The 20,264-nt window shown below is 45.5% G+C and overlaps 2 protein-coding genes across 2 annotated transcripts in view; one reads left to right on the plus strand and one right to left on the minus strand.

Annotated features, from left to right (window-relative positions):
* The window catches only part of DDX31 (DEAD-box helicase 31), a 47,368-nt gene extending 35,250 nt beyond the window's left edge, over positions 1–12,118 (minus strand). The window contains exons 1-11 of the mRNA XM_087704668.1: positions 11,732–12,118; positions 10,037–10,281; positions 9,755–9,830; positions 9,526–9,569; positions 7,980–8,050; positions 6,549–6,613; positions 5,852–5,896; positions 4,763–4,804; positions 3,774–3,838; positions 2,613–2,732; positions 473–579 (exon numbers count right to left, since the gene is read on the minus strand). Coding sequence (XP_087560794.1) covers positions 473–579; positions 2,613–2,732; positions 3,774–3,838; positions 4,763–4,804; positions 5,852–5,896; positions 6,549–6,613; positions 7,980–8,050; positions 9,526–9,569; positions 9,755–9,830; positions 10,037–10,281; positions 11,732–11,848 — 997 coding nt within the window. The 5' untranslated portion in view covers positions 11,849–12,118. The remainder of the gene's footprint in view (positions 1–472; positions 580–2,612; positions 2,733–3,773; positions 3,839–4,762; positions 4,805–5,851; positions 5,897–6,548; positions 6,614–7,979; positions 8,051–9,525; positions 9,570–9,754; positions 9,831–10,036; positions 10,282–11,731) is intronic.
* Positions 12,119–12,556: 438 nt separating this feature from the next.
* GTF3C4 (general transcription factor IIIC subunit 4) lies at positions 12,557–19,696 on the plus strand. Its single transcript, XM_087704669.1, has 5 exons — positions 12,557–12,967; positions 14,141–15,934; positions 16,614–16,744; positions 17,868–17,956; positions 18,334–19,696. The coding sequence occupies exons 1-5, from the start codon at positions 12,581–12,583 to the stop codon at positions 18,396–18,398; spliced, it is 2,466 nt and encodes an 821-aa protein (XP_087560795.1). The 5' UTR covers positions 12,557–12,580; the 3' UTR covers positions 18,399–19,696.
* Positions 19,697–20,264: the final 568 nt, after the last annotated feature.

The raw sequence follows: 20,264 nt of genomic DNA on the forward strand, positions 1-20,264 counted from the left end.
GCTGCCAGATAATTAGTTTCCAAACGCAGGGCAAGGCAACGATTGGCACAGAACTTTCCACTTTAAATGATCGATTGAACAAATTGCAAAAGCCCATTTCCCCATTTGCTCCTCTTTTATTTCCTATAGGAGGGGCCAATCACCTCCAAGGTGTGGCTTTACTCCCAAGTCGACCCTGCTTTCTTAGCTGTTCTTGTCTTCTGGCAGCTCTGCGCATGCGTACACTGGGAACAGGCTCCAGCTGTTCCTCTGCCTCACTGCTGTCTAGCTCCCTCTCTGCCTCCAACGCAGAGCCCTCATCAGAGCCTTCCCCAGACTCCAGGATTGGCCCATCTTCCTCCCCAAACTCCTCACTGTCCGAATCGGCTGCCAGCTCTGCTGGATGCCGGCGGGCCACAACAAGCAGGGGGTTGGACTAGAAGACCTCCAACGTCCCTCCCATCTCTGGTTATTCCACTAGGATTACACTCACCTTCAGAAAGTGTGGCTGACAAAAGAACGTTTTGCCGTTTCGGGCTGGCTGCGTTGACAGCATTCAATATGGCGGCCACAGCCTTTTCAAAGCCCAGGTCCAATATTCTGGGAGAAACAAAGGAGAGAAATGGGAAGCCAGTCAAAAGAAACACCTTATACCAACCGCAACAAGTAAAGATTGGTAGGTGGGAATTTAGAATTAGGCAATTTAATTGTATTTTTTTAATTGAAAATTAAAAAAAAAACTTTTACAAATGTTTACTTCCCTCCCCCTCCCCTCCCCTCCCCTCCCCACCCAAACCCCACCCCTCCCAACCTTCCCTCTCCTGACTTCCCAGCACCAATACAGGCTTTAAATCTTTAACAAAAATAATGTAAAGTAAACTTAAAAGTAAAAAATTAATATCCTCTATCATTTGAGCTTTAACTCCTCTTTGCTAGGCTAACTCTAAACAGATTGTGTCATTCCTTGTTGCCTCAGTCATAAGCTATCTGGAATTTCTTAGTCCCATATTTATTTTGAGTATAGTCAATCCATCTTCTCCACTCCAGTTTATATCTCTCGTTTGAGTGGTCCTTGAGATATGCTGATATTTTAGCCATCTCTGCTAAGTTTGTAACTTTTAATGTCCATTCTTGAATAGTAGGCAAATCTTCCTTCTTCCAGGATTGCGCCACCAGCAGTCTTGCTGCGGTTATTAAATGCAAAATCAGGTTAGTCTCTATAACTGTACAATCAGTAGTTATACCTAACAAAAATAACTGAGGGGTAAACTTTATCCTTTTTTAAGAACATTTTGCATAATCCACCATATTTTTATCCAAAATGCTTTAACCTTTTTGCAAGTCCACCATATATGAAAATATATAGCATCAGCACAATCACATCTCCAGCATTTAGGTTGTAAATTCGGATACATAGAGGCCAGTTTTTTAGGATCTAAATGCCATCTATAAAACATCTTATAAAAGTTTTCTCTCAAATTTTGGGCTTGTATAAATTTTACATTTCTTACCTAAATCTTTTCCCATGTATCCAACATTACTGGTTCTTCAAAGTTTTGTGCCCATTTTATCATGCAGTCTTTAACTAATTCTGTTTCCAAATCCATTTCTATTAATACATTATATAGTCTCTTTATATGCATTGGACTCTGATCTCTAATTTGTTTTAATAAATTATCCTCGTCTTGCATAAAACTGATTTTTTGATCTTTTTTCCATCTGGCCTGTAACTGCCCATACTGAAACCCAATTTAATTGTATTAATAACATTAATAATGTGTTAAAGTATTTTGTGAAATTAGAATAGTAAGGATAAGGAATTATGGGGAGATATATGCCCGGAATTGATCAACATTGTTAATACTTGGCGTTATTATCAACCCAACACATTTGGAACATTGAAGCTATGGTGGAATAATGAGTAATTTTAAAAAAAATATTAAATGATATTACTTAGCAGGGGATAATAAATATAGGGCAAAAAGAAATGTTATTTATGTTTAAATGAACTATTGGAAAAATGATAAAGGGTTACGGGAAGAGACCAATATTGTTAAAGTTGGAAGATCTGAAGTACACATACTTAGTTGTATTACTATTATTTATGTGGTTTAAAAAAAAATATTTAACTCAGTCAATGTACTGTCCATAAAATATGTGTGTTTATATTGGAAAAAATAAAAATAAAAAATTTATTTTTAAAAAAGAGAGAAACACCTTACACCCACTGTGTTTATGGAATACGACGAACAATTTTGGAAGGGAAAAAAAAGATTTTTGGAGACTTGATTTGCCCATGTTTTCATTCACTTAATTTTCCTTTCAGTTAAAACAAATAATGGAAAATCATGAAATGAAAAACTCTCAATGTTTAGTACTCTAAAGCTTACTAAATTTGCTTCCTCTCTTATTTCCTTTTATTACTACAGAGAGACAGACGGAGAGGTATAACATGTGTATACCCACTTGCAAGCACATAGAAAGTTCAGGTAGTCCTCGACTTATAACCATTCGTTCACAGTTACGACAGCGGTGAAAAATGTGACCGGCCTCGCACTTGATGGTTGCAGAGAGGAAGTCCCACCTCTCTCCCTTGAGCGGATCTTTCTACCAACTATTCAGGATCTTCCTACCTGTCAGCTTCATCCAGAATCAGCCACCGGATGCAACGGAAGTGAATGCACTGGGTAGATTTGATGTGGTCCACCAGCCGCCCAGGAGTTGCCACAAGGATATTTATTCCTTTGCGTAATCTGAAGGAAGGGAGGAGAATGGGAGGGAGGAAGAAGATTAAAAGGGAAGGAAAGAACCAAAGAAGATAAAAGGAGGAGGAGGAGAAAGGAATGAGAAGGAAGGAAGGAAGGAGGGAGAAGATTAAAAAGGAAGGAAAGAACAACAGAAGATAAAAGGGAGGGAGGGAGGAGACAGGAATGAGAAGGAAGGAAGGAAAGAAGGGAGGGAGGAAAGAGAGGGAGAGGGAGGGAAGGAAGGAGATGGGAATGAGAAGCAGGGAAAGAAGGAAGGAGGGAGGAAGAAGATTAAAAGGGAAGGAAAGAACAAAAGAAGATAAAAGGGGAAGGAGGGAGGAGACATGAATGAGGAGGAAGGAAAGAAGGGAGGGAGGAAAGAGAGGCAGAGGGAAGGAGATGGGAATGAGAATCAGGGAAGGAAGGAAGGAGGGAGGAAGAAGATTAAAAGGGAAGGAAAGTACAAAAGAAGATAAAGGGGGAAGGGAGGGAGGGAAGAGATTGGCATGGGATGGATGCATAGATGAATGAATGAATGGAGGGAAGGCAACAGGAATGAGAAGGGATGGAGGGAGGGAGGAAGGAAGGAGATAGAATGGGAGGGAGAGAAGGAGAAAGGAAGAAGATTAAAAGGGAAGGAAAGGACAAAAGAAGATAAAAGGGGAAGAATGGACGGAGGAGACAGGAGTGAAAAGGAAGGAAGGGAAGAAGGGCGGGAGGGAGGAGAGGTGGAAGGAAGGAGATGGGAATATAAAGCAGGGAAGGAGGGAGGAAGAAGATTAAAAAAGAAGGAAAGTACAAAAGAAGATAAAAGGAAAAGGAAGGGAGGAGATTGGAATGGGATGAATGGAGGGATGGAGGGAAGGCAACAGGAATGAGAAGGGAAGGAAGAAAGAAAGAAAAAGGAAAGAAAGAAAGAAAGAAAGAAAGGGAGAGGGAGGGAGGGAGGGAGGGAAGAAAAGGAGGGAGAAGAGAGAAAGGAGGTTTTATTTTTCAAAAAAACTAGGGAGGGCCCTCTCCGCTTGAGATGCTTCCCCCAGCCCTTACCTGGCTTTTTCTGATTTCTTCTTCTCTCCCCCCATCAAGACTCCAGGGACAATCCAGTTAAAGGGCTAAAAAGTACAGGAAATGGAGAGAGTGAAACTTTAGAATTGGGGAGGGGGGGATTACCATATTTTCCAGACTATAAAACGCACTGGAGTATAAGACGCACCAAGATTTTGAAGAGGTAAATTAAAAAAAAAAAGCTTTTGTACTCTGCATGCCTCGTTTTTCATTTGAGAAGACCTACAAAGTGCTCCTGGGGGCTGGGGGGGGGGGGGAATGGGCAAAAAGCGGCCCATTTTTCGCTAAAACTGGCCCATTTTTTGCAAAAAAAAAGGGGGGGACAGGCATAGGCTTTGGGAGGCTTGTAGAGTGCTCCTGGGGGCTGGGAGGGGCCCATTTCCACTTGTTTTTGCCCTCCCCAGCCCCCAGGAGCACTTTGCAGGCCTCTCAAACCCTCTGCGTGTCCATTTTTGCGAAGGGGGCGGGGTTTTGAGGGAGAAAGAAATGCTGTATTCAGTGTATAAGACGCACCCAGATTTTCACCCTCTTTTTGGGGGTAGGGAAAGGTGCGTATCATACTCTGAAAAATATGATAAGCCTGTTTAGTAACCGTTGTTGTTGTTGTTGTTTTGTTTTCTCTGGCAGAAACATCTGGCCAGGGCCCAAATCCAAGAGGGCCGCCATTTTGTGAGGCTTCCTCCACATTCCGACCGGGCTCAAAATGGCACCTCATAATGCCCTTAAGACTTCCAACGGAGAGGAAGACCAAGGAAATGATCAATCTTTACCTAAACAGGGTTTTTTTTTGTTTTGTTTTTAAAGATACAAATTCTTTCCTCAAGCTCAAGACCCATCTTGTGTGTTCCAGGGGCGGGGAGGGGGAAGAAAAAAAGATCTCTTAAATAAAACCCTTTTGATTTCGACAGAAACAATAAAAATGACATGAATTTCGTCTTCTTCTTCCATCTCTTTTTTCAATCCATGCTTACCTTTAAGAGCTTCTGGAGGGTTTCAAAACTCTGTAGAACGAGCTAGAAAGAAGAAGAAAGTTAGGATTTTACTCACACCCCTCGCACCATTTATTACACCGCCTTTAAGGATTTGTCCCCTAAAAATCACCTTTTGCCACAACCCTAGCTATCTGGTTTTTTTTAAAAAAAACATTCCTTGTCATAAATTGTTTCAGCTCTTACCCTCACGGTTTCCCTAAACAAATAATTCCCTCAACACTGTCAAACTATGTCCTAAGGTTGCACTACTATTAGTCTTCTCATGATTCCATTCCATTCAAAATTTCTATTCTATTCCATTCCATTTTCTTTTTCCATTCCATTCCATATTTTCTATTCTACTCTATTCTATTGATTCCATTCCATTCCTAATTTCTATTCCATTCCATTCCTTATTCTATTCTATTCATTTCTCCATTCTACTATTATATCCTATTCATTCTCCATTCTATTCCATTCTTCCTCCATTCTATTCTTATTCTATTCCATTCCATCCTATTGATTCCATTCCTAATTTCTATTCTATTCCATTCCATTTTCTTTTTCCATTCCATTCCATATTTTCTATTCTATTCTATTCTATTAATTCCATTCCTAATTTCTATTCTATTCCATTCCTTATTCTATTCTATTCATTTCTCCATTTTACTATTCTATTCATTCTCCATTCTATTCCATTCATTCTTCCATTCTATTCTATTCATTCCTCCATTCTATTCTATTCCATTCCATCCTATTGATTCCATTCTTAATTTCTATTCTATTCCATTCCATTTTCTTTTTCCATTCCATTCCATTCCATTCCATTTCTATTCTATTCTATTCTATTCTATTGATTCCATTCCATTCCATTCCTAATTTCTATTCTATTCCATTCCATTCTATTTTCTTTTTCTATTCCATTTCATATTTTCTATTCCATTCTAGTCTATATTCTAGTCTATTCAACTACCAATCAGGTTGACTTTGAGTAGCGATTCTACTCTGAAATATTCAAAGGCGCTGCTGGACGTTAAATGAGCAAATCAAAATCGAAATTAATTTAGGAAGGTGGGTAAATAAACTCACCTCTCTGGTCGGAACCAGGATAAGGGCATAGGGTCCATCACTGCGCTAAAAGAAAGCAGCAGGGAGACAGGGTGGCAAATATTTAGGCGCCAACAGAAGAGAATATTTATAGCTCAGGGTTGAACTGTGGGGTCCTTGGTGCTCTCGGTGATTTTCTTGAGGGCATTTCATGACCAGACTAGGTAACGTCATGAGTGCTAGGGAGTGTGGTTTGCTCCGTTTATTATACACAGTCGCTCAAAGCTTGGATGTTTTTCTTGCAGACGTTTCATGACCCAACTCGGTAACATCCTCAGTGTTAGGGAGTGTGGCTTGCTCCCTGTTTATATACAGTAGCTCTGTGCTCGGTTGTTTTCAGGTAGACGTTTCATTGCCCAAAAAGATTGGATCATCAACGCTACTACAGTGCTATCTAGCCCTGATATTACCTAGTTGAGTAAGCTTTGCAAGGAAGCTACCAATCTCAGAGAGCACTAAGAACCCCACAATCCTCCTCCCACTCCCTGTAGGCCCCGCTCCCTTCCAGCATGATGATGTTACCTAGTGGGGTAAAGAAACGTCTGCAAGAAAACAAGAGAGTACCAAGGACACTACAGGATATGTAGATTCAAAAACAGGAAATATAAATGAATACACACGCATAGACACACACCTTGGTCTCTTTAGTATTTTTCCTGCAATGGAAGTCGATGCTTACCTTGATTTTGGGCTCCAGTTTTTGCAAGGATTGTACGAGGGGGATGCTATACGCAAGTGTCTTTCCTTGAAGAGAGTAACGAGAAAGGGAGGGAGGAAGGAGATGGGAATGAGAATCAGGGGAGGGAGATAGGAAAGGAAGAAGGAAGGAAGGAGATGGGAATAAGAATTCAGGGAGGGAGGGAGGGAGGGAAGAAGGAAGGAAGGAGATGGGAATAAGAATTCAGGGAGGGAGGGAGGGAGGGAGGGAAGAAGGAAGGAAATGTGAATGAGAATCAGGGAAGGGAGGGAAGGAAGGAGGAAATGAGATGGAAATGAGATTTGAGGGAGGGAAGGATGGATGGATGGAAGGAAGGAAGGAAATATGAATGAGAATCAGGGGAGGGAGGGAAGGAAGGAGGAAATGAGATGGGAATGAGATTCGAGGGAGGGAAGGAGGGAGGGAGAGAGGGAGAGAGGGAGGGAGGATGGATGGATGGATGGAAGGAAGGAAATATGAATGAGAATCAGGGGAGGGAAGGAAGGAAGGAGGAAAGGAGATGGGAATGAGATTCGAGGGAGGGAGGGAGGGAGGGAGAGAGGGAGGAAGGGAGGATGGATGGATGGAAGGAAGGAAGGAAATATGAATGAGAATCAGGGGAGGGAGGGAAGGAAGGAGGAAATGAGATGGGAATGAGATTCGAGGGAGGGAGGGAGGGAGGGAGGAAGGAAGGAAATATGAATGAGAATCAGGGGAGGGAAGGAAGGAAGGAGGAAAGGAGATGGGAATGAGATTCGAGGGAGGGAGGGAGGGAGGGAGGGAGAGAGGGAGGGAGGATGGATGGATGGAAGGAAGGAAGGAAATATGAATGAGAATCAGGGGAGGGAGGGAAGGAAGGAGGAAATGAGATGGGAATGAGATTCGAGGGAGGGAGGGAGGGAGGGAGGGAGGGAGGGAGGGAGGGAGGGAGGGAGAGAGGGAGGAAGGGAGGATGGATGGATGGAAGGAAGGAAGGAAATATGAATGAGAATCAGGGGAGGGAGGGAAGGAAGGAGGAAATGAGATGGGAATGAGATTCGAGGGAGGGAGGGAGGGAGGGAGGAAGGAAATATGAATGAGAATCAGGGGAGGGAAGGAAGGAAGGAGGAAATGAGATGGGAATGAGATTCGAGGGAGGGAGGGAGGGAAGGAAGGTTGGTTGGTTGATTAGAAAAAAAAATTCTGACAAAAAACAATAATTTCTGACAAAAGTAATTCGTCAGCAGAATTTTGCAGATCTTTAATGCCTCCATTTCATCTCTTAAGAAACCCCCAAAACAGGCTCAGTCCCACGTACTGGTGGAGACCCTCTGAAGCCCAGGAGGGCGTCTCCAACCCCCAGGATGCACCGTCTCCATCCTATACAGCCCTGCGTTGTGAGTCGCTCTCCAACGGGAGCAGTTCAATCCTCACCTGAGCCCGTCTGGGATCTGATCCGAGCGTCCCTCCCTTGCAGCAACGTGGGAATGGTCTCCTTCTGAACGCTGGGTGGGTTGAGAGACAAAACGAGACCGTCCAAATAAAGTGAAGAATTGTAAAGCAAGAAGGGAAACGAGGCAACTCTTTCCCACCAATGAGCCCCGTTCGTCCTGCCCTTGGAGCCTGTGACATTTCCACTGTGTGGTTTTTCAACCTTACTCATTGCTGGCGATGCTTTTTAATCTGGATGGCTTTTTTGAGTTTTTGTGCAGATGGTCAAACACAGAGACGCAGTACGCAATTTGGTAACTGAAATGGCTTTGATTGATTCTGTTACGTCTTTCTGTGTAGATGCGATTTATTTGATCCTTGGGTGAGCGCGTATATACAAAACCAGACACGCATAAAATAGATTTATTGGAGAATATATATTGTATATACTGTATACAGTATATATAAAATAGACTAATAGAGTTGAAAGGGATCTTGAAGGTCTTCTAGTCCAACCCCCTGCTTAGGCAGGAAACCCTACACCACTTCAGACAAATGGCTATCTAACATCTTCTTAAAGACTCTCAGTGTTGGAGCATTCACCACTTCTGGAGGCAACTTCTGTTCCACTGATTAATTGTCCTCACTGTCAGGAAGTTTTTCCTTAGATCTAACTTCCTTCTCTCCTTGTTTAGTTTCCACCCATTGCTTCTTGTCCTGCCTTCAGGTGCTTTGGAGAATAGCTTGACTCCCTCTTCTTTGTGACAACCCCTGAGATATTGGAAGACTGCTATCATGTCACCCCTAGTTCTTATTTTCATAAGAGATAGATAGATAGATAGATAGATAGATAGATAGATAGATAGATATAGATATAGACAGACAGACATATATATATAGATAGATAGATAGATAGATAGATAGATAGATATAGATAGATAGATATACATATAGATATATAGAGATAGATAGATATAGATAGATAGATATAGATAAATAGATAAATATATAGATAGATAGATAGATAGATAGATATAGATATAGACAGACAGACATATATAGATAGATAGATAGATAGATAGATAGATAGATAGATATAGATAGATATAGATAGATAGATATACATATAGATATATAGAGATATATAGATATAGATACTTAGATAGATATAGATATATAGATAAATATATAAATATATAAATATATATATATATATATAGATAGATAGATAGATAGATAGATAGATAGATAGATAGATAGATAGATAGATAGATAGATAGATAGATAGTGTATGTGTCTCTGTGTGTGTGTTTGTATATAGAGTTATGCGCCCGCACACAGACACACGGGGTGGGGAGGAGGGAAAGAGACTGACTTTGTTTCATTCTGGTGTGTGCAGTTTCAGGGTTGACTATGTATATATGCCCTAAAATACCTATATACCTAAAATGGCTTTAACTGAGTCTGGTATCTCTATGTATACAGGTATTTGTTTGTTAGAATATATTTCTTGCATTCATATGCCCCAAACTATCATACATCCTTTTACCTGGTCATGCTTGATAGTTTCAAAGAAGAGGTTATTGTTGAAGTCTGATAACAGAAAAAAATTTTAAGGGTTAGTGTGAGAGTTGTATTATGACCACAGTTATATTAGGCAGAGCCCTCACCTGAGCTTTCCTCAGGGCTGACCCATGTTCCTCCCCAACCTCCTCGCTGTCTGAGTCCGCTGGCCGCCGGCGGCCCACAACACACCTGCCCAAAAGGAAAGAACTTACCAAGTGAGGATGAAGATCCAGTTGATCAAAGGAATCTGAGGTGAAAATCTCCTCTTGAACTTGTTTCACGGCAGTTCTAGGTAAAGGAGCAAATCAACCAAGGCACCAATCAAAAACAAAATTGTCTCAGTCAAAGATTAACCCAGAACTTCAAATCGTGACACCACCATACAGTTTCAGAAGCAAAATCCAAAACGGCAGTTACGGAAACACAGCAGCAGATAAATAATACAGTTTGCAATTCATTTTTTTCTATGAGTTAGTGAAGAGAAGTTTACAGACCTCTGTATGTCAGGGATTTCTGGATTGTTTTTAAAGAGGCTGGAAGTCTTCACAAAGGGTCTCTTGTTGAAGTCGTCTTCTCTGGTTTCAGACGAAAGCTTTTCCGGAGATGATCCTGGGGGCCCAGTTCCTTTGTTGTGACGTTTGGTTTTTTTCCATGGCTTTTTGGCCTGAGGCACCGGAGAAGCACGCTGCTTTTTTACAGGACTGGCTTCTTGTGCACCTTCTAATGTTCTTTTCATGGCCTGAGAGCAGAAAAGAAAAAGATGAAGGAAATACATTCACAGAAAGATGGGTTTGTACACTAAGTAGTAATTACTGGGAAATCATGGATCTGGAGGTTAATTCAACTGATGAATGTCTACCCTATCGAAAAGAACGATTGGGGGTGGGTGGGTGGGATAGGATAGCTGTGTTCCAGTACTTGAGGGGCTGTCACTGGGGGAAAAAAGTTGCAATGGTTTTCCCAGTTGCGATGTACGGTTGTGAAAGTTGGACCATAAGGTGTGGAGATGTTTGCCTTTCTCAATGGCTGGCAAACCACGTTGAGAATGCAAATATCAACACAATGATCCTTCCTTAATAAATGTGAAGCCTGAGGAATGCAACTCAGCACCATAATCATTGACCTGATCCTTCCTTAACAAATATGAGACAACATCTGGCACGTAGGCGCATTCCATCGCTCGCAACAACATCTTGCGAGAGACCGCCTACTGCCAATCACCTCCACTCGACCTATTAGATCCCATAGATTAGGCCTCCTCCGAGTCCCATCTGCCGGTCAATGTCGACTGGCAACCACGTGGAGGAGAGCCTTCTCTGTGGCAGCTCCGACCCTATGGAACGATCTCCCCGTGGAGATTCGCACCCTCACCACCCTCCAGACCTTCCGCACCCTCACCACCCTCCAGACCTTCCGCACAGCCCTCAAAATCTGGCTATCCCGTCAGGCCTGGGGCTAAAGACTGTAACCCACCCGAATGGTATGAATGTTGTGTTTTTAATGATGTACTGTCCTACGTGTTAAATGTTTGTTCCCCCCCCCCTTTTTCGAGTTGTAAGCTGCCCTGAGTCCCCCCAGGGAAAAGGGCGGCATATAAATAAACTTCTCAAATCTCAAATCTCAAATCTGGTTGCCTATTAACTTACTCAAACATAGCTTGGATTTTTGTCTAGCTAATCCAATCAGCACAAGTGAACTTTGATCAATTAGTTTCTGCCAGTTTCTGCCACGGAGACTGTTTGTGACAATAAAAGGAGAGCTCTCACAAGCTGTTGAGGGGGTGCCTTCACAACCTTCTTCCTGCCTGTGTGTCTTTTCTTCATCACCACAACAATAAGGAAGGCTGAGCGCTAAAGAATCAGAATAGAACTGGAAGGGACCATGGAGGTCTTCTAGTCCAACCCCCCCTGCTCAAGCAGGGGACCTCATACCGTTTCAAACAAGGGGCCTGTCCAGATGTCCAGTTGCAATGCATCCCTTCTCTATAAGCCGTTTTCAGAATCGGAATAGAGCTGGAAGGGACCTTGGAGGTCATCTAGCCCAGCCCCCTGCTCAAGCAGGAGACCCTATACCATTCCAGGCAAGTGAATGTCCAGTCTCTTCTTAAAAACCTCCAGTGATGGAGCCCCCACGACTTCTGAAGGCTCTTCCTTCGCCCCCCCCCCCCCGGCCAGTTCCAATGAGCCTACCTTTTTCCCTCGGCCCCATTGTGGGTTGGGGGGTCTCTGTCCTGCAGGGGGGCGGCGGTGGGGCCTGGGCAGAGGCGACGTGCTGATATTAATAAGCAACCCTTCGTCTGAAGCCATGCTAGCTAGGCGAATCCAGCTCCGGGTAGACAATTCCTGCACGGGGAGGTTCGATTTCCAAGTTTGCCAAGAGGCTTCCAACGGGAAAGCGGCCGCAGCAAAGCCAGGAATGGACGCAAAGCCAGGAATGAATGCAACTGAAAAATATTTTTTTTAAAAAATAAAAATAATAATAACATTAATAATCTCTGATTTGCAAACTTGCAGTCAGTCCATGCCTGCAATCACGTGGGAATATCTCCCGGGAAAGGACCCCCCTTGTATAGGTGGCTAGTGGATTGCCTTACTAAAATAAACTCAAATCAACCCACTTTGAATGAGGTGGAAAGGGGAAGGAAGGAGTCCCATCCTTTCCCCCCACCCCAGTTTCCCCCAATTCCCCCCTCTGGTGCTCCCTTTTGTTCTCTCCCAGCAACATCAGGGGTGCTTTCTGCAACAGGAGTCTGATGGGGTTTGAAAATTAGAGGTGCACTCTCTATCTCTGAGGAATTTTTTTTAAGATGGGACCGGACAGTGATCTGTCTGGAATGGTGTAGGGTCTCCAGCTTGGACTGGAAGACCTCCAAGGACCCTCCCAACGCTTGTTTTCCGTTAAACACAGCAGAGAGTTGCTTTTCATACAGGCAGTGGGATAGACACACTTCAGGACTTTTTCCCCCCCGCCTCTCCCGTGGGGGTCCTTTCTCGAGGGGGGTCGCGCGTGACGCACGCGCGCTGGTAGCCGGCGGCAAGATGGCGGCGGCCGCTGCGGAAGAGCAGAGCCCGGGGGACGGGACGGCCGCGTCCCCATCGCCATCGCCGTCGCCGTCCGACGGGGCCGAAGAGCCGGGGAAAGAGGACGAGGCGTCGGCGTCGGAGGGCAGGGCAGGCCCCAGCAGGAGCCGGCATGCCGGGTTCCGGCTGACGGCGGTGCGGCGCGATCCGGCGGTGCGGCTGCAGTACAGCGTGAGCGGCTCGGAGCCCCTGGCCTGGTCCGAGGACCACCGGCTGTCGGTCAGCACCGCCCGCAGCGTGGCCGTCCTGGAGCAGTTGAGCGACTTCCGGGGCGGCGGCGGCGGCGGCGATCTCGTCATCCATCGCACGGCGGTGCCGGCCCCCAACGACGCCTGTCAGCTGAAGGTTGGGACCCCCCGGGGAATTCCCCGCCACTGGGTGGAGGGATGGCCTAGGTGGGCTTTTCTTCCTTTTGCTCCTCCTTTTCTTCATCCTTTCTTCCTTTTTCTTTCCTCTTTTTCTTCTCCTTCTCTTCCTCCTTTTCTTCCTTTCCTTCTCTTCTTCTCTTCTCTTCCACTTCTCTTCCTCCTTTTCTTCCTCCTCTTTTCTTTTTCTTTCCTTTTTCCTTTTTCTTCCTCCTCCTCCTCTTTTTCTTTTCTTCTCCTTTTCCTTTTTCTTTTCTTTCCTCTCCTCCTCTCCTCTTTTTCTTCTCTCCTTCTCTTCCACCTTTTCTTTTCTTTCCTTCTCTTCTTCCCTTTCTTCCTTTTTCTTTCCTCTTCTCTTTTTCTTCTCTCCTCCTTCTCTTCCTCCTTTTCTTCTTACTTCCTTTCCATCTCTTCTCCTCCTTTCTCTTCTACTTCTCTTCCTCCTCTTCTCCTTCCTTCCTTTCCATCTCTTCCTCCTCCCTTTCTACTTCCTTTCTTTCCTTGGTTGGGTTATTGTTTCCTTCTTGATTGCTGGCCTAGTGTTAATCTTGGTGTTTATCTCTGTCCATCTGAGTGTTGGCTCCTGGTGATGGAGTGGTTTGGTCTTTTTGTTTCCTTTTGGTCTTTTTAACTGTAACTTTTGAATGGTGTGTTTATGGATGGCTGATTCATCTGATTGCCAGGCTTCCAGGAATTCTCTCGTCGGTTTGGGTTTGATTTAGAATAAGGGTATCCAACTTTTCGGACCTCAGGGACCACTAAATTCATAATTAAATCCTGCGGATCACGAATACGAATTTTTAAAAAAGATAAATAGTATGTAGTGCACTATAAAAAGCGCGAGTAATTTTCCTCGCAGACCACCAAAGTTTTCTCACAGAACACCAGTGGTCCACGAACCATCAGTTGTTGACCACTGATTTAGGATGCTTATGGTTTCTGAATTCCAACTGTGGTTAAGCTTGTGCGCCACATGTTATAAATAAATTAGTACTTGGATGTCGTTGTCTTTTTAGTGTTTCAGATTCCTTGGCTGTGGCTCGCTTCACCGTGTACTGCAATCAATACTTAGCAAGTCACATGCTGGGTGGGCGTGGGGGGAAGCTTTTATCATTGTGAACGCATCGTGAAACCTGTCCTCCCTCTCTTACAGGTCGGCAACAGAAAGGAAGCCGCTGAATGCAAGCACAACTTTGCGAATTCCCACGATCCAATCGTCAGCCAGACATTCACCTTAGACAGAGTCTTCAACCCCGAAGGGAAGTCGCTGTCCTCGATGCAAGGCTTCAGATACTGCAGCTGGTCTCCGCTGGGTTGCGATGCCAACGGACGGTGCCTCTTAGCCACCTTGACCATGGACAATAGGCTGACTATCCACGCCAACCTGAACAGGCTTCAGTGGGTGCAGTTAGTCGACTTGACCGAACTCTACGGAGAGTGCCTGTACGAAAACAGCTACAAACTTTGCAAGACACAGGAGCCCTCGCAAGAAGACATGGGGGACTTCGCTGAATTCCAGAGGAGGCACAGCATGCAGACTCCGGTTTGCATGGAGTGGTCCGGCATTTGCACCGTCCAGCAGGTGAAGCAGAACAACGAGTGCCGGGACGTCAGCAGCGTCCTTTTGGCCGTCATCTTTGAGAACGGGAACATTGCCGTGTGGCAGTGCCAGCTTCCGTTCCTCGGCAAGGAGTCCATCTCGTCTTGTAACACCATCGAGTCGGGCATCTCTTCCCCCAGCGTCTTGGCCTGGTGGGAATACGAGCATAACAACAGGAAGATGAGCGGGCTGATCGTGGGCAGCGCTTTTGGCCCGATGAAGATCCTCCCGGTCAACCTCAAAGCGGTCAAAGGCTACTTCACCTTGAGACAGCCGGTGGTCTTGTGGCAGGAAGTGGACCACTTGCCCGTCCAGAATATCAAGAATATCCCTCTCTATCACCCCTACCAGAAATGTAGCTGCAGCTTAGTGGTGGCGGCGAGGGGCTGCTACCTCTTTTGGTGCCTCCTCTTGATATCCAAAGCGGGCTTGAACGTCCACAACTCCCACGTGACCGGCCTCCACTCTTTGCCCATCGTCTCCATGACCGCCGACAAGCGGAACGGCACCGTCTACACCTGCTCCGTGGATGGGAAGGTCAGGCAGCTGATTCCCATCTTCACCAACATCGCCCTCCGGTTCGAGCACCAGCTGATCCAGCTGTCGGACGTGCTGGGCTCCGTCCGCAGCCACGGCATCGCCGTCAGCCCCTGCGGCGCCTACCTGGCCGTCATCACCACCAAGGGCATGGCCAACGGGCTCCACCCCACCGCCAAAACCTACCAGGTGCAGTTCGTCACCCTGAAGACGTGCGAGGAAGCCGCCACCCAGTTGCTGGAATCGTCCATCCAGAACCTTTACCGGCAGGTCGACCTGACCGATCTGGTGCGTTGGAAGATCATGAAGGAGAAGCAGATCCCGCGCTTTCTGCAGGAAGCCCTGGATGAGAAGATCGAGCGTTTGGGCTCCCCGTACTTCTGGCGCTTCAAGCTCTTCCTCCTGCGGATTTTGTTGCAGTCGCTGCAGACGCCTCCTTCGGAGGCCCTGTGGAGGCCCACGCACGAGGACGCCAAGGTCTTCATAGCCGATTCCTCTGAGACAGGCGGCGGCGAGGAGCAGCCTTCAGAACAGGACAGGCAGGGCCCAGCGAGTGAGGCCCACAAAGACCAGGACTCTCAGCCGGCCCCCTCGACTGGTGGGGCCCAGGAGCAGCCGATGGGAGAGAAGATGCTGGAGATCCAGGCCCAGATGGATGAGGTCGAAATGCATCTGACGCGAGAACATATGAAGCAGGTGTTGGGCGAGGTCTACCTCCATACGTGGATTACAGAGAACACCAGCATTCCCACCAGGGGCGTCTGCGATTTCTTGACCTCCGATAAAAACCACGAGGACAGGACAGCGCGGGTGAGGGGCACCTTGAAGATACTTGGGGTGTACAAATATCCTGACTGGCTCGTGGTTTTCCATAAGCTGTAATGGCTTTAGAGTCATAAAATGGGGCAAAACATACAATTGGCAGCTGTCTTGTTTAGCAGTGGAAATTTTGGGCTCAGTTGCAGTCCATTATTCCAGGATATTGTTAGGGATGCAGTGGCGCAGGGGCTAAGATGCTGAGCTTCTCGATCAGAAAGGTCGGCAGTTGGGCGGTTCGAATCCCTAGCGCCGCATAACGGAGGGAGCTCCCGTGACTTGTCCCAGCTTCTGCCAACATAGCAGTTCGAAAGCACGTTTAAAAAAATGCAAGTAGAAAAACAGGCACCACCTTTGGTGGGGAGGGAACAGCGTTCCGTGCGCCTCCGGCATTGAGTCATGCCGGCCACATGACCACGGACAACGCTGGCTCTTCGGCTTTGAAACAGAGATGAGCACTGCCCCCTAGAATCGGGAACCACTAGCACATATGCGCGAGGGGGACCTTTAGCTTAATTCAAGGATTGCCTGCACCTGTGGGAGTTTCCCTCCCCCCCATTTCCTTCTTATCAGCTTAAATTCCATTTTAAGCAGATTTTGGGGTGGGTGGAGGAGGAAAGATATTCCAGCTCTTTATAAACCCTCCTGCTACTGTCTTTCCTGTTCTCCCCAGGTGCTGATCGGGCATATTTTAAAGAAAATGAACAAGCAGACTTTCCCGGAACGCTGCAGTTTCTGTGACGAGATCCTTCCCTTTACAGATCCCAAGCAGGCCGTTTGCTCCAATGGACACATTTGGCTCAGGTACTTTAAATGTTCCCTGGGGCATTTCTTCCACTCCCCATCCCTTCGAACTTACTTAACGATGTCTTAAAGAAGAGGCTCAGCTAAGCTGGACTTTCTTGGTGGTTATTGTTATTATTTTCCCTTTGAAAATGTTTCACTTCTCCAAGAAACTTGATTCCATCCCTCTGTTGATGCAGCCTGGAACTGTGTTGGCTTTTTTGGCAGCTGCTGCCCACGGCTGGCTCCTATTTAAATGGTTGTCCACTAGGACTCCAAGATCCCTCTCACAATTGCTACTATTGAGCCAGGTACCACCTATACTGTACCTGTGCATTTGGTTTTTCTTGCCTAAATGTAGAACCTGACTCTTTTCACCCTTGAATTTCATTTTGTTAGATAGCGCCCAATGTTCAGGTTTGTCAAGATCCTTCTGTATCTTAAGCCTATCTTCTGGAGTCTTGGCTATTCCTGCCAGCTTGGTGTCATCTGCAAATTTGATGAGTTCCCCATTTATTCCCTCATCCAAATCATTGATGAAGATGTTGAAGTGTTCTGGGCCTATATGGTGTTTGTTTATGTAGTTTAGCCACATGATATGAACCCAGGCCTAAAAATATTATTTTTTTGCCATGGATGTTGCTAAGGGATATGACAGTTTGTTTGCTTGTTTGTTTATTTATTTGTCAATCATGTACAATGTAACAAGTATAGGTGTAAAGATAAACATGAACAAAGGAAGTAAATACAGATAAATGGGGGCAGTAGGACAGGGACGGAAAGCACGCTGGGGCGCTTATGCACGCCCCCTTTACGGACCTCTTAAGAATGGGGTGAAGTCCACAGTTAGACAGTGAAGCTGGGAGGTTTTGAGGCTGTAACAACGGAGTCGGGTGGAGCATTCCAGGCATTTTCACCTGGAAATCCAGAACACACATCTCAACCTGGATTAGATTTTGTTTTCCCCATTGCTCAGCTACTGGGGCAAACCCACTCGTTTTGATTAGTGTCCAATTCAATGTATTGGCACATGTTAGCAAACAGGTGAACAAGTTTAAGCTCGGTTGTGTGAACTGAGCCCATTGTCATTACTACTTCTCCCTCTCTCTCTCTCCCCTCCCCCCCAATAATTCTTTCGCTTCAGGTGCTATTTAACCTATCGGGCCTGTCAGAGTTTAGTTTACAGGAGATGTTTGCTCCAGGATAGCATCGCTCGCCATTCCACTTCAGAAGGTGAGTTTTCTTTTTCATTATTATTATTATTTAAATGCAAATAATACAAACATACATATACATCTAAATACAAGGAAGGAAGGGAGGGAGGGAGGGAGGGAGGGAGGGAGGAAGGAAGGAAGGAAGGAAGGATAGATTACAGTGCACCTCTACCCTCTGGAGACCCTGTTTCCCCCCCTCCCCTTATATTTCTTCTATAACAACTAAAGAATGTATAATATATTCCATGTAGCTTTCCAAAGATCGTTATTTTTAACTTTCTGTTTACTGCAGAAGCACACAATCGCTGAAATCTTAATACCTGGTGCATCTCACGTATCTTTTTCCCCCCCTCCCCCTTTGTTTCGTCCTTCACCCACCTCTGTTCTTATTTTTAGATCCTGAATGGATCAAGAGATTACTGCAGGGGCCCTGCATTTTCTGCGACTCGCCCGTTTTCTAGGGAATGACTCAAGGCGACGACTTTGGAGCAGTACTCTCTAGTGGCCAAAGCAATCACCCCGGGTTGGATCTACACGAAAGCTCGCTCCGACTTGAAGACTCTGCAAATTTAAACTAGAGAAACTGTAAAACGCAAAGGTCTTTCCTTAAATCCCATCACCACTGTTGTTTGAGATGCTTCTGGACTCTTCACATTCAAGGTTGCCCTTTGGTGGGTTTTTTTGACCATTAAGTTCTGGAATCAAGGATCGTCTTGTTCCACCAAGAGATGCCATGATCGGAGCAATGCTACCAGCGTCCAACCGAGTAGGTTCTTCTTGACGGCCAGAGTGCAACATGGACTCTGTTACTTCCCTTCGTTCGGGCCTAACGAACCACTTACTGAAACTGGAGAGAGTTAAATTATTACAGATAAAATGAATGGGTTTTTGAACTGTTTCACAGGGGAGGAAGACCTTGCATGCCCGTAGTCATCAAAGAAAGATGAGCAAACTTGTGCGAGGCCTCCTTCGAAAAACTTCCAGGCAGCTAAATAGCCCTCCCAACTGTTATTTTAAAGGAGCCAATTGCGTGTGATTGTAATGTTTTTTTAAGCAGCAGCGTTTCGACTTTTGATTTCCTCGGCTGTGGTCCGTCATTCTTCCACCGTCGCTTCTCAAAACGGTCCTTTGTTAATTGCGGTTTATCGCGCCGTGCATTCGTGAGAATACAAAGACACGCGCACACCCATGCTTAGGAAATTCTCACCAGCACAGGCCTGTTGCAAGCTTTGGATCTGAGCAATTCCCGTTTTTGTGTGTGTGTGTGTTTGTTTGTTTTAATTGAAAAAAAAAGGAAGAAAGAAAATGTTCGCACGGTTCCTGACGCTAGTTGAGAGTTGTTGTCTTTTTGGTCTGTTGCTTGAAAAGCAAAGGCAGAAAATTAAAATCTGTTGTGAAGAACACCCAAATCAAAAGCAGTGTTAAAAAAAATCCCTTCAAGATGATGCTTGACTATAAGTGTGTGTGTGTGTGTGTGTGTGTGTTTCTGTGTGGGTGGGTGGCTGTGTAACATTTTGAAAATGTGTTTAGTCTACTGTCACAGCCACTGTGACATGAAGCTGTTGGTAAATAAAGCAGCACACAACTTTTGCCGGTGTGCGTGCGTTAATGAAATGTCGACTCTCCTGTTGCGCGATCAACACAAAGGATGGGATGTCTTGTATGTTTGTTGTGTAGTTGGTGGCCTCAGGTACGGCAATCGCTGAGGAGTTTTGACTCTTTCCAAGCAGGAAAAATGAATAAAAACCTTTTTTTTCCAGTGGTTTTCCTGCTTTATTGCTTTGTTTTTCCTTATTATTTGGAGTGCTTTTTTAATGGTAAGTTCATCTCCCATGGTTTTCCCCCTTTCAAGTTCACAGGTCGCCCTCAACTTACGACTGTTCATTTAGTGACGGTCTGAAATTCCAAAAAGCACTGGGGGGAAAAATAACCATTGGTCCTCACACTTACGTCACCACATCCCCACAGCTGCGCGATCAAAATTCAGGCGCTTGGCAACTGACTCGTATTTATGACGGTTGCGATGTCCCGGGGAGGGGAGTCATATCATCCCCTTTTGCCACCTTGTGACAAGCAAAGCTAATGGGAAAGCCAGATTCACTCAACAACCATCTTACTCACTTACCGATTGCAGTGATTTCGCATAACCACCAGTGGCGAGAAAGTCCGTAAAACGGAGCAAAACTCACTCAACCAGTGTCTCGCTTAGCGCCAGAACTCTTGGGTGTCATTAAGCTACCTGCAGACCCCAGAGAGACCCACTCAAACCCATCCTCCCCAAGGCTCACCGGGGGGGGGGGGGGGGGTGTCCGCTAAGATGCTTAGCA

This window comes from Thamnophis sirtalis, unplaced genomic scaffold (genome assembly GCF_051295495.1).
Source record: "Thamnophis sirtalis isolate CommonGarterSnake01/CBP01778 unplaced genomic scaffold, rThaSir2_p1.2 scaffold_2, whole genome shotgun sequence".
In the NCBI taxonomy this organism is placed as follows: domain Eukaryota; kingdom Metazoa; phylum Chordata; class Lepidosauria; order Squamata; family Natricidae; genus Thamnophis; species Thamnophis sirtalis.

What these genes read in the sequence shown, in the direction of transcription:
- GTF3C4 (XM_087704669.1), top strand. Translation starts at nt 12,581, where the DNA reads ATGGCGGCGGCCGCTGCGGAAGAGCAGAGCCCGGGGGACGGGACGGCC. An exon ending in ACGACGCCTGTCAGCTGAAG is followed by an intron (nt 12,968 to 14,140) that starts GTTGGGACCCCC and finishes CCTCTCTTACAG; the next exon opens with GTCGGCAACAGAAAGGAAGC. An exon ending in AATGGACACATTTGGCTCAG is followed by an intron (nt 16,745 to 17,867) that starts GTACTTTAAATG and finishes CTTTCGCTTCAG; the next exon opens with GTGCTATTTAACCTATCGGG.